Consider the following 12476-nt stretch of genomic DNA (forward strand, 5'->3'; position numbering starts at 1 on the left):
CCTTCCCTGATACTGGCCTAATCATATATGTTTTGCAATTGTCTGCCGGCCGCGCTCAATTCCGACTTTATGTGGTAATTTTTTGGTTGCTAATGTGTTAATAACAAGCTGCACGTTCTTAGCGCGTTAATCCGTCTGTTCTCTCCTACAGTTTGCCATGGGCACATGACTACATAGGTCATGTTCGCTGGTCTGAATCTTGGCTGAAACTGGCTAAAAAATATTGTTCTGGCTGAATTGCTGTAAAAAAAAACACTGTTTCAGCTAAAAAAACAAGCCAAATATGAGATAAGCGGCCATACACACGTCAAAATGACCACCAAAAACGCTTCGTGAGCCAGCAATAGTCAGATACTACTCGGATTTTTACTTTTGACCCATGCCATGAACATGAATGTATGTGCAAAGCAAAATTCAATGGGCTATTTATATCCATATACATTAATATATACATGGGAAAACAACAGAAATCCAAGCACCCTGCGGATCGGACATATTTCCAAGCTCACATAAAAGACTCCACATGTGTATCTCAGCCGGGTAAAGGCATACCCATAACATTCTGATTTTTTTTTTCACGTTACATCATTCAACAGAAGAAACCACACTTCAGCAGTTCAGCCTCCATGAAATCATTATCACAAAGGGGAAAAACTGCGCACAAATGGACATGCACACGATTGCACACTAGCTGTTCCCTTCTGTCACGTTTTGTCGTGCTTGCCATATGCCAACATTCAGATGCATAACGCTGAGATACATCATCCTTATTCCATCATTTGACACTTGTTTGAGATGCATAACGCTGTGATAGCGACACACAAAAAAAAAAACGTATATAACAAATCCAGCTGATTCTGCCAACTGACTCTGTTTGACTTCAAAGATTCAAGGACAAATTGTTTACAATTACCAATCAAATCAGCTTGAATCGTATAGACAATTAAGAAGTGTGGAAAGCAGTTGGGAGAGTCATGGATACTTCTCACACGCCTGTTTAGTTCCGGTCATAGAGCCAAAAGGATAGCATGAGCATGGCCAAATGATACCAAGTGGAGCACACTGATGCTGGCCACACATCTTATTTCAGAAACATTTATTATGCTGTTTAAAGCGACAGCTCCCTCATGGCTCAGGCTGCATGTTATCGCATTCTTCTCTTATGGACTGATAGAGGACAGTTGAAAGGTACCTCTCGCCAAAGCTCGGAAACACAACCTGAACCAAAACAATGTGAGAATATAAATTAATAATCTAGGTGCCCTCAACATCCATACTTCATGTAATGTAACAGTATTCACAAAAGGGTTATAGCAGAGATGGCATTTCTGCACTTACCACTATCAACTTTCCAGCATTTTCTGGTCTTTTGGCAACCTTTATGGCAGCGGCGGCGGCTGCTCCAGAGGAGATTCCAACCTACACAATATCCACACATCTTTATATGGCACACGAATTCTCAGTTTCATTGCCAAAGAAAAATTGATGCTCTTGGCTGTACACCAAACAGAACTACCAAGCGCGACATTACTTGAAGATGGCTTTGTTAGTTCCTAAGTTCATATACTGTCACAGATCTTGCTAGCCAATTCCAACTGTTCTACTTTGTGTTTGCTTTTAATATAACAGTGAAAACTGACAGGAGAACACTATGGTATTTAAGAACAAAAGATTAGGCTCAAACAAGTTAGCCACTAAAATACTATTTTTTTAATAAACACATAAGGTAAGGCTAAAAAATGGTGCCCACAAATTGATTCTATCCACATATTTGAGAAGCTGAGTGCATGCACTTAAATAGAAACACAAGGGGGGGGGAAAGGTGGACATTAGCAGGCTTGTCTTGCCTCATGATATGCCAGCACTAAAAATATGAATGCTTGCAAATCAGGGATGATGTCTTAAAAACAATGATATGTCAAAACAATGTTCTAGGCACAATACAAAGAGAAGCAACATTTCAAATTATGATACCAGTAATCCTTCCTGAACAGCCAGCTGTTTTGCTGTCTCAACAGCTTCATCACTTGATATCTGCAACATAAACAGTAAGTCATAAAATAGTAGAAATAAAGAGGAACAAACATAACCCTGTAACTGTAACAATCCACACAACTCTTCTGTACAAGGCAGAGTGAAATGATAGGATTGTTACCCTACCCCAAGGAAAGAACCATACCAATGTAGTTATGCAGCTTAGGCGAATATACTTCAGTAAATACTGTTCTATGGCATATGCAGATATAGTGCAATAACAGAAACAGATAAGTTGATTTTGACAAGACAATTAACTTTGTTCCATAGAATCAAAGCAGGGTGGATGAAATGGCGGCAAGCGTCTGGTGTCCTATGTGACAAAAGGGTACCACAGAAGCTAAAAGGCAAGTTTTATAGGACGGCGATTAGACCTGCTATGTTGTATGGTGCAGAATGTTGGCCTACGAAAAGACGACATATTCAACAGCTAAGTGTCACGGAAATGCGTATGTTGCGTTGGATTTGCGGTCATACAAGAAGGGATCGAGTTCGGAACGATGATATACGTGAGAGATTAGGGGTAGCGCCAATTGAAGAAAAGCTTGTCCAACACCGGTTGAGATGGTTTGGACATGTGCAACGGAGACCTCCAGATGCACCGGTGCGTAGTGGAATCCTAAGTCAGGTTAGTAACGTGAAGAGAGGCAGAGGAAGACCGAAGTTGACTTGGGTAGAGGCAATAAAAGGAGACTTGAAAGGATGGAATATACCCAAAGACTTAGCCTTAGATAGGAGTGCTTGGAAGACAGCTATTCACGTGCCTGAACCTTGATTGCTTCTGTTGGGTTTCAACTCTAGCCTACCCCAACTTGTTTGGGACTTAAAGGCTTTGTTGTTGTTGTTGTTGTTGTTTTGTTTTAAAAATCTCAGAATATACTCAGCAAACTCAACAAATATGACACTAGTTTAAGCTCATACCTCAATTACTTCATCAAGAATATCGCTATCCAAGTTCCTTGGAACAAATCCTGCCCCAATTCCCTGAATCTTATGTGGACCTACAAAAGTGGATAACAGTTACAACTTCTAAGGAAAGAACCAAAAGTTTGACAGGTACAAAAGGCAATACTCACAAACATACCAGGTTTTCCGCCAGAGAGTATGTTGCTTTCAGAAGGCTCAATACCAATAACCTAAATACAGGTGACCATATATAATGATAAGGACTAGAAAGCACATATAACAGAGGAGATTTTGTTGAGCGAAATGTAAAGAAACCTTAATTCCAGGATTTTTCTCCTTTAGGAAACGGCCAGCACCAGATATTGTCCCCCCTGTTCCAATTCCACCAATGAATATATCCACCTTCCCCTTTGAATCCTCCCAGATCTCTGGACCAGTAGTCTCATAATGTACCTGTTTGAAAACAATTGAAGACAAACAATGGGCAGGTAGGTTAGAAACAGAGTGCACATATAGGTAGAGCCACACGGCTGGTTCTCTCCATTACCTTAGGGTTGGCAGGGTTATCAAACTGTTGAAGCATGTAAGAATTGGGTGTCTTATTTAAAATCTCTGTAGCCTTATCTACGGCCCCTTTCATCCCTTTTGCAGCATCAGTAAGGACAAGTTCAGCACCAAAAGCTCTGAGTAAGACTCTCCTCTCCATGCTCATTGATGAAGGCATTGTTAATATCAACTTATATCCTTTGGAAGCAGCAATAAAGGCAAGACCAATGCCTGTATTTCCACTTGTGGCTTCCACCAAAACACTCTGAGCAGAAACATGGGACAGGGAAACAAGTCATCCAGGGTACAAGGAAGGCAGAATGAGAGGCTGTTTGTCATGATTTTATTTTCAACACTGGTCAGAAACATCACTAAGGCACCTGTGGCTACCTCTATGCACCAATTCCACATTGGGCACGTGCCCTCACATTTGGTCAATACTCTTGTTTCAGTGATGAGTATAAATTATTTTGACAATTGTACTCATATCAGGATAACTAATAAGCAAGGAAATATGTGAATGGAGCCCAAATGTCAAATGTGCCTAAGCTTACAAATCACCTTTCCAGGAGTAATCAAGCCCTTCTGTTCAGCATCGTTTATCATACTGTACCCTATCCTGAAACCAAACGGGTTTAGAAGTGTGTAGCTATAACCAAAAGGCCAATCTCCCTTCCAATAAAAGGAGAGGAAGACAAAGGATACCTGTCCTTGACGCTACAACAGGGCTCCATAATCTCGAGCTTAGCAGCAACATTGGCGACGGAGCCCTTGACAACGTTGTTGAGATACACCATTGGTGTCTTGCCGATGAGCTGCGATTGGACAGTCAATCGTCAGAACAAAATGTTGATGCACCCCCTTATTGCTACTAGGTGTGTGGCATCTATTGATAGAAGCAGCGCCATCAGCGAGAAAGCAGGATCCTCGCAGTTGCACTGCCTGCTCTTACTAGAAGTCCTAACATATGTAATCCCAACACCTAAGCAGCTACCTGAGTGAAGCAAATATTTATGCTAGGGAAACGACGGAATGAACCATGAACCAACGGTAGGGCACGCGTCCAAGAGTGTGTGTGACCTGGGTGACGTTGTCGGCGATGTTGAGGCCCTCGACCTCGGCGGCGACGGCGCGGCACCGCGAGGAGGGAGAGGATCCGGTGTGCGCGAGGAGGCCATGGCCACGGCCGTCCGGGTGGGGCTGGGGCCTGAGGACGAGCGTCGAGGCGGGGGCTCCGCGGGCGAGCGACGGATACGGCACGAGCCGCTGCGCTCGGCTCGGGAAGGCGCCGAATCGGGCGCCCGAGGAGGCGGCGGCGGCGGCGGCTGGCGGCGACGACCACGACGCCATCCTTCTCGGCGTGCGGTAAAGGTGCGCGGCTTCGGGGGCTACTAGGCTGGTAGTGGTGCGCTCCCCTGCACAGGGGGCGGATCGCTGAAGAGTAGAGTGGCGGAGTGGGCCGAGTGGCTGCAGTGTTTCGTTATGGGGTCAAGTCAAATGGCCCTTTGGGCTAGCGACCGGCCGAGCACAAAATCACAAGGTCGGAGTATTTTAGCACAAGACACTCTCGTTCGGTCAAATTAGACCGTAGAATACCGTGGATCTGTTGCAGCCGATTGAGAAGAGATGACAGCAGTGAAATGACATTCTTACCTCTGCTGCTTTCTTCTTCCTCTCTCCCTTTCTCTTTTTTTCCTATGGCGGTCGATCAATTCTTGTGCTAGCATTGATAGTCCAGTGCGCGTACTGCCATGCTCATGCTCTGTTTCACAGCAGATGCATGGCTTTAAAGAAGTCGTGCAGCGCCGCCCACGCCCTGCTCAACACCTGTCGTGCCTCCACCACCCGCCGCCACAGCGCTTCCGACTCCGCCGTGTCCCCCATCACCTTCTCCATAGCCTCGACCACCCTGGGCCTCTCCACGTCCGAGCTCTCCAGGTTGCCGCGCGCCACCTCCACGCACGCGCTCCACTCCTCCGCCAGCATCTTGACGTTGTAGAACTACTCGGCGGCGAGGGGCCAGCCCAGGAGCGGCACGCTGTGCATGAGGCTCTCCAGCACCGAGTTCCAGCCACAGTGGCTCAGGAACGCGCCTGTTGCGGCGTGCACTAGGATCCAGAGCTGTGGGCGGGTGCTGACGTCCGAGTTCGCCGGCCACCGCGTCGAGATGGGCGCCACGTGGATTCAGGGGATCGACGGGAGCCCCGTGTACGTGCTCACGCGCGACGCCGACGCGCTCACCTACGAGAACGACCACCCCCCTTACGAGCGCATGGATGGGTTCCCCGAGCGCGTGCTCACGGTCGCCGAGGGCGAGTACAGCTACTTTCCCGGCGACCACGTCACGATCCCTGGCCGGTACTCCCGCGTCGTCGACCACCTCATCGCGGCGCTCCCGCCGGGCACCGTCCGCCTCGGCCTCGGCCTCCGCCGCCTCGACTGGAGTGAGACCCCCGTGCGCCTCCACTTCGCTGATGGTGCGACGGCGATCGCCGCCGACCACGTCATCCTCACGGTGTCGCTGGGCGTCCTCAAGGCGTGCCTCGGCAAGGACGCCAACGCCGCGGGCGGGGTTGCCTTAGACCCACCGCTCCCGCAGTTCAAGCGCGATGCCATCGCGAGGCTCGGCTTCGGCGTCGTGGAAAGCTGTCCTTGGAGCTAGAGGCCGTGCCAGCGGCGAAACCGGAAGGTGGTGGTGGTGGTGGCGGCGGTGGCGGCCAGCCGCGTCTGCGCCACCGGAGTTCCCGTTCCTACACATGGCGTGGCCCACCGAAGGCGCGAGGCTGGGGCGCAGCGCCGAAGCGGGCCGCCGAAGGCGCGGGCGTCGGAGGCGCAGCCGCCTGCGACGTCGTGATGCGCGACAGCGGGTGCGGGAGGCGAAGAGGGTGGCGGGGACATGAAACAGAAAAAAAAGAGAAAGGGAGAGAGGAAGAAGAAAGTGGCAGGGGCAAGAATATCATTTTACAGCTATTCTCTCTCCTCAACCGACTGCAACCGGTCTGCACTGTCCTGTGGCGTAATTTCACCGAACCAAAATGCATTTTCTAGCAAAATGCTCTAAAGTGAGTCTCCATCACTTTAGATGTCCAACGTATAATTGTCCCAAATCACAAATATCCCCAGCACTGGCCGGTGGGCCCCATGCCGCTCGTACCTTCTTCTGGAACCGAAAAAATGGAGACGAGACTACGTTCAAAAAAAAAGGAGAGGAGATGACTGTTTGACAGCAAATTCATGGCCGTTTCAGAATTCAAATTATTCAACTGTTTGTAATAATTTTATATATAATAAACTTGATCCATATATTTTTCTTTTAAAATTGAGATGTCCTTAAAAAACCTTTTCCTTAAAAAAACATTTTATTGTCAGCTTCATTTGCTCCTGTTTTCATCTTTTATTACTTCCCCTTTCTTAATCAGGGTACCTTTCTGCGTTTCTTTCACAACGTTCTCATACGTTTATCTATTTTTTGGCGTTTTCTGTTTTATATTTTTTCCCCGATCCGCTTCTCGAAGGTTCATTGTATTCGGACGGCGATTTCTTAGCCCACACAACTGGCAACCCTCGTCCCGGGCTCACTCCTCTGCAAAGAAAGATCCATCCCACTTGCACGTGGACTGGAAGTCTTTGATCATATATATATATATATATATATATATATATATATATATATATATATATATATATATATATATATATAATATTTCTAATCTTTGATCAAAACTAACCTGTGGGCATCGAGCCGTTGTGTACATCATTCAAGGACAGAGAGAAGGATGAGGACATGATATCGTTGTCAAGTTCCTCTATCCCTAAATAATTATTGTTCTCGTTTCTTGAACTCTTTCAACTTTGATAAAATATATACAAGAAAATATTAATATTTACAGTACATAACTTGTATCGTTAGATAGAACATTGAATATATTTTCATATAAACTTGTTTGGAGATAAAAAAATGTTGCTAATATTTTCTATAAGGAAAAAGTCTACATAACCCCCTCAACTATTCAGGGTGGACTACTTCACCCCCCAAACTATAAAATCAGATTTTTTAAATAACCCCCAAGTGGTTTTGGACGATGGTTTTAATGTAGTGATGGTGGTTTTGTCTTTTTATTTTTTATTTATTTCCGCTGAATCTTTGAAAAATCATAGAAAATCATAGAAAAATCATAAAATAGAAAATCCAATTTTGTTGGACTCCACATGAGTAGATCTACACAGTGAACATATAATATGGTATTCTTTAGTACAAAGTTTTTGTTGTAGCTTTAGATCTATGATTTTCTATAATTAATTGGAATAATTTATAGCTACAGCTTCAATGGTCCAATTGTGGTGAAATTTTTATGGTGGACCAATTATTGTATGCTTGAATTATAGTAAAAAAATTCATACTCATTGGATCATGTATGACTTAGTTATAGATAAAGCATAGATTTAACAAGCATAAACCTAAATAAATGTATAACTAAGTTATACATGATCCAATGAGTATGAAATTTTTACTACAATTCAACATACAATAATTAGTTCACCATAAAAATTTCATCACAATTGGACCATAGAAGAAGGGCAGGCCTAATGCAGTGGTGAGAGCTGTCTCACTGAGTCACCAGGTCACGGGTTCTAAGCAGCATCTCCGTTGATTTTGCGGGGGGAAGGCTTGCCTCGGTTTTTCCCTTCCCCAGACCCCACTCATGTGGGAGCCTCCGGCACTGGGTCTGCCCTTTTTTTAATTGGACCATAGAAGCTGCAGCTATGAATTATTCCAGTTAATTAAAAAAAAGTATAGATCTAAAGCTACAGCAAAAACTTTGTATTAAAGCATACCATATTATATGTTCACTGTGTAGATCTACTCATGTGGAGTCCAACAAAATTGGATTTTCCATTTTATGATTTTTCTATGATTTTCTATGATTTTTCAAAGATTCAGCGAAAATAAATAAAAAATAAAAAGACAAAACCACCATCACTACAGTAAAACCGTCGTCCAAAACCACTTGGGGGTTATTTGACCGGTTTTGAAAAGTTCAGGGAGTAAAAAATTTGGTTTTATAGTTTGGAGGGTGAAGTAGTCCACCCTAAATAGTTAAGGGTGTTAGGTAGACTTTTTTCTTTTCTATAATAACGATAGTTATTTAGGGACGAATGGAGCCACGGAGCATCAACGGGTGTATAATTCATTTCGTATTTCTAGATGCTGACTCCCAGGACCTTTTGGCACTCGGCCTATTCAGATGTCGGAATCATATATAACGGAATTGTTACTGAAAATCCAAAGAGAAACAGTTAAAAGAAAGAAAATCCAACGAGAACAAAAAAAAAAGCATAAATTGTTTGAAAGCATTACCAATTATCCAATTTGGTTGCTATATGCTCAAACTGGGCACCAATTTGATGATACCTTAGCGAAATATTAATATACTACCTCCATTCCAAATTGTAAGTTGCTTCTGCTCTTCTAGATACATAGTGTATATTTAGATGCATAGCAAGAACAACTTATAATTTAGAATGAAGGCAGTAAGAGAGAAGGTTTTTTTTCCTATGAAGTTTGTTCTTACATTGGTATTCATCTAAAAAAACAATATTGACCAAACCATTCTATAAGAATTTTGTTCACACAATACACTGCCTCGATGAAACCTCCTTTGCTAGGATCCAATTGCCTTAGATCATCCATTTTTAATGTCCGGCAACCGTTCACAAAAAAAAATGTTTTGTATGAACGGGAGTTTTTAGTGGGATTGAGCATAAATTTCTGGATTTTTTTTCTCATATGAGTTAGAAACACTAAGGATTAATTGACTGTAATATACATCACATAAGATAACCACTTTGCCGCACCGTGACGTTCTGCTGACGCCCCCGCCCGCACCGTGCGACATCGTGACGTCCTCCGACAAAGCTGCACATTGCACAGTGACGCACTCGGTCTGTTGCGTGGTGCCAGTAGGCCTCTCCTCTTCCTCCATTCTGATTTGTTATTACATAGAAAAAAATATTATTTCTTGTGATATATGGATTGTAATCTTATGATTTATGATTGTCTGGAGATAGAAGAAGACTGGAGGTTAAAGGTAGAAGAAAAGTGAAGGCTGTTGAATCTTAATTCTGCGATGAAAAAAAAAATCACGCGTCCCGGGGTCATGGTCAGTGGACAGACTCATCTAAAATCGGAAGAAACTTTTCCACCAGCCGCACCACGCCAAACGCGCCAGCAATCTCCGACTCTGCGTACTCCGCTCATCAATCAATCGACAAAGTTCAAACCCCCACCGCCAAATCCCCATCTTTCCCTGCAATTATCTCCCCCAAATTGTCCAAATGCAGCGCGTATTTTTTCCAAACAAAAGCATCGATTGCCACATTTAATTATTTCATGAAAAAGGGGGAACTGAAACAGAGCAGTAGTGACACATTGATCGACTGGTCCAAATGAATTGAGCCGCCGCCGGTTTCAAGCCGATGACTCGTCGTCGGCGACACGGACGAGCTGCTTTCCGACGTTGCGTCCGTGGAAGAGTCCGATGAGCGCCTTGGAAGCGCTCTCGAGCCCCTCGGCGACGTCCTCGACGTAGGCGAGCGTGCCGTCCCTGATGTAGGGCAGCACCCACGCCTCGTACTGCGGGTACAGGTGCTTGTGGTCGGGCTCGATGAACCCCTGCAGGCGGAGGCGCTTGGCGATGACGGCGCCGAGGTTGCGCACGGCGTCCTTCTCCCCGTCCGCCAGGTTGTACTGCGAGATGAGGCCGCAGACGGCGATCCGGCCGTGCACGCGCATGTTAAGCAGGACGGCGTCGAGCATGGCACCCCCGACGTTCTCGAAGTAGATGTCGATGCCGTCCGGAAAGCAGCGCTTCAGCGCGGCGCCGAGGTCGGGCTCCTCCTTGTAGTTGAAGGCGTCGTGGAAGCCGAACTTGGTCTTCAGGAGCTCGACTTTCTCCTTCGACCCGGCGCTGCCGACGACGTGGCAGCCGGCGAGCCGCGCGAACTGGCCCACCAGCTGGCCGACGGCGCCGGAGGCCGCGGATACGAACACCGTCTCGCCCTTCTTCGGTGCGCAGATCTCGTGGAAGCCCACGTAGGCCGTGAGCCCCGGCATGCCGAGGATGCCGGTGTAGTAGGACAGCGGCACGCCGCCGCCGCCGTGGTGGGAGATCTTGGCGAGGAACTTGGTGACGGGCGGCGTCACGACGCTGTAGTCCTCCCAGCCGGTGATGCCCCAGACGAGGTCCCCGGGCGCGAGGCGCGGGTCGGAGGAGTCGAGCACGCGCGCGACGCCGTAGCCCGTGATGGCGTCGCCCGGGACGAACGCGGCCGTGTACGACTCCCGCAGCGGGCGCGACATCTTGGGCCGCATGTAGGGGTCGCAGGAGAGGTAGAGGTTCCGGACGAGGACGGACCCGGCCGGCTCGGTCCCCGTCAGGCGGAGCGGCACCTCGGCGCCCCGGAGCAGCTCCATGTGCTCCTCGCGAGGGTACCCCTCCACGTACTCCTTGAGGATCACCCGCCGGTTCGTCGCCGTCGTCGCTGCCATCGGGGGCTTGCTCGTGCTCGAATCGATCCCCCCCCCTCTGCGACTCTGCTCTGTTCTTGCTCTGCTCCGATCGGGAGGAGGAGACTAGTTCACTATAGTATAGTGGTAGTGCCAGTGGATTGATGCCGCGTGACGGTGATTGCGATTTGCGAATGTGATTGGTGATCGTGAATTATTGAAGGGTGTGAGACACGAGCGGCCTGCGGCCTGCGGGCGCCGCCGCGCCGGGCGGTAGGCAGTTGGTGGGGTGGGGTGGGGTGGGGTGGGTCCGCTTGGCTCCTCAACGACAATAGGCAGCACGCTTCACGTGCTGTTTGTCTAAAGTAGATCGGTGTTAGGGTTTTGTTGATGAGGTCGATCTTGTGAAGAGAGTTGTCAGTTACATAACTCTATATAGCATAGTGTGACGAGGGTGCACCACCCTATAGAGTTAGACGTCCCCGATCAGAACGCGAAATCAAAGCCCAACTCGTCAAAGCCCAACTCAACTGTTGGGCCGAGCTGGTGAGCCACTAACAATATTTTCTCCAAACACAAATGAGTGGGCAATGGCCGTGCTCGTTTTTTACACCTATAATTACACTTCTAACTTCTTTGAGTTTGGAATGTTGCACGGGCACCCTGAAATAATAAAATGCCAATCACGTCTGTGCCATAGGTCCAGTAACGTGGGTTTGTTTACCTCTTACCTATCCTAGGGCACTCAATGCTGATTTTATCATAGTTTCTATGACAATTTATTCAGCATATTCGCTGGTTGGTTTTTAGGCTGATAAACTCGGCTGGTGCTGGTTTGTTATGAGAGAAAAATATTATACCATTACTGATAAGCCCTGACTGAAACCAACAATCCCTTTATTTATTAATTTTTCTGAGGCGGCACTGTATTTATCGAGGAAACAAAGAAAAAACGCAAGAAACCAAGGACTCGACGTCTATGCTTTCATCGATGCGGACGGAACCACGCATGTCCGCGTTGGGGAAGACGGCCGTAGTTTCCATCGTGCGTGCCGGATCCCATGCGCCTTCCTCCCCATCGCCGGCAGCTTCCCTTCCCGCGCGCGCCCGACTTTGCGGCCTCGACCGCTGGACGCCTTCGAGCTCCGGCTGCGGCCGCTGCACGCCTGCCTCCCCATGCACGCCCGCTCAACGCCATGGAGGTCCGGCCGCGGCCTTGACGCCATGGTGCTCCGGCTGTGGCCGCTGGACGCCTGCCACGCCGTGCGCGGCCGCTCAACGCCGTGGAGGTCCGGCGCCCGCCTCCCGGCGCGGCCGCCGCGGACTCGCGCAGACGCCGGCCGGAGCTCGCGCGGCCGCCGCGGATAGGGCCGCCTCGCTCGCACGGCCGGAGGTCGCCCATCTCGTCTCTGTCTCCGTCTCCCTCCGTATCTGGGCAAGATCGCGCATGCGTCTCCTCTGCCTACGGTCTCCGTCTCCCTCC

At 47.8% G+C, this 12476-nt stretch overlaps 2 protein-coding genes across 2 annotated transcripts; both read right to left on the reverse strand.

Annotated features, from left to right (window-relative positions):
• Positions 1–494: 494 nt before the first annotated feature.
• LOC136461954 (cysteine synthase-like) lies at positions 495–4947 on the reverse strand. Its single transcript, XM_066461351.1, has 10 exons — positions 4567–4947; positions 4192–4301; positions 4048–4105; positions 3488–3751; positions 3256–3393; positions 3119–3170; positions 2956–3035; positions 1975–2034; positions 1339–1419; positions 495–1218 (listed from the first exon to the last, which is right to left on the reverse strand). Exons 1-10 carry the CDS (start codon positions 4834–4836, stop codon positions 1126–1128), a joined length of 1206 nt encoding a protein of 401 aa, XP_066317448.1. The 5' UTR covers positions 4837–4947; the 3' UTR covers positions 495–1125.
• Positions 4948–9814: 4867 nt separating this feature from the next.
• LOC136461955 (2-alkenal reductase (NADP(+)-dependent)-like) lies at positions 9815–11221 on the reverse strand. The gene has a single exon (XM_066461352.1). The coding sequence runs from the start codon at positions 11033–11035 to the stop codon at positions 9956–9958; it is 1080 nt and encodes a 359-aa protein (XP_066317449.1). The 5' UTR covers positions 11036–11221; the 3' UTR covers positions 9815–9955.
• Positions 11222–12476: the final 1255 nt, after the last annotated feature.

The sequence above is a fragment of the Miscanthus floridulus genome, chromosome 6 (assembly GCF_019320115.1).
Source record: "Miscanthus floridulus cultivar M001 chromosome 6, ASM1932011v1, whole genome shotgun sequence".
In the NCBI taxonomy this organism is placed as follows: domain Eukaryota; kingdom Viridiplantae; phylum Streptophyta; class Magnoliopsida; order Poales; family Poaceae; genus Miscanthus; species Miscanthus floridulus.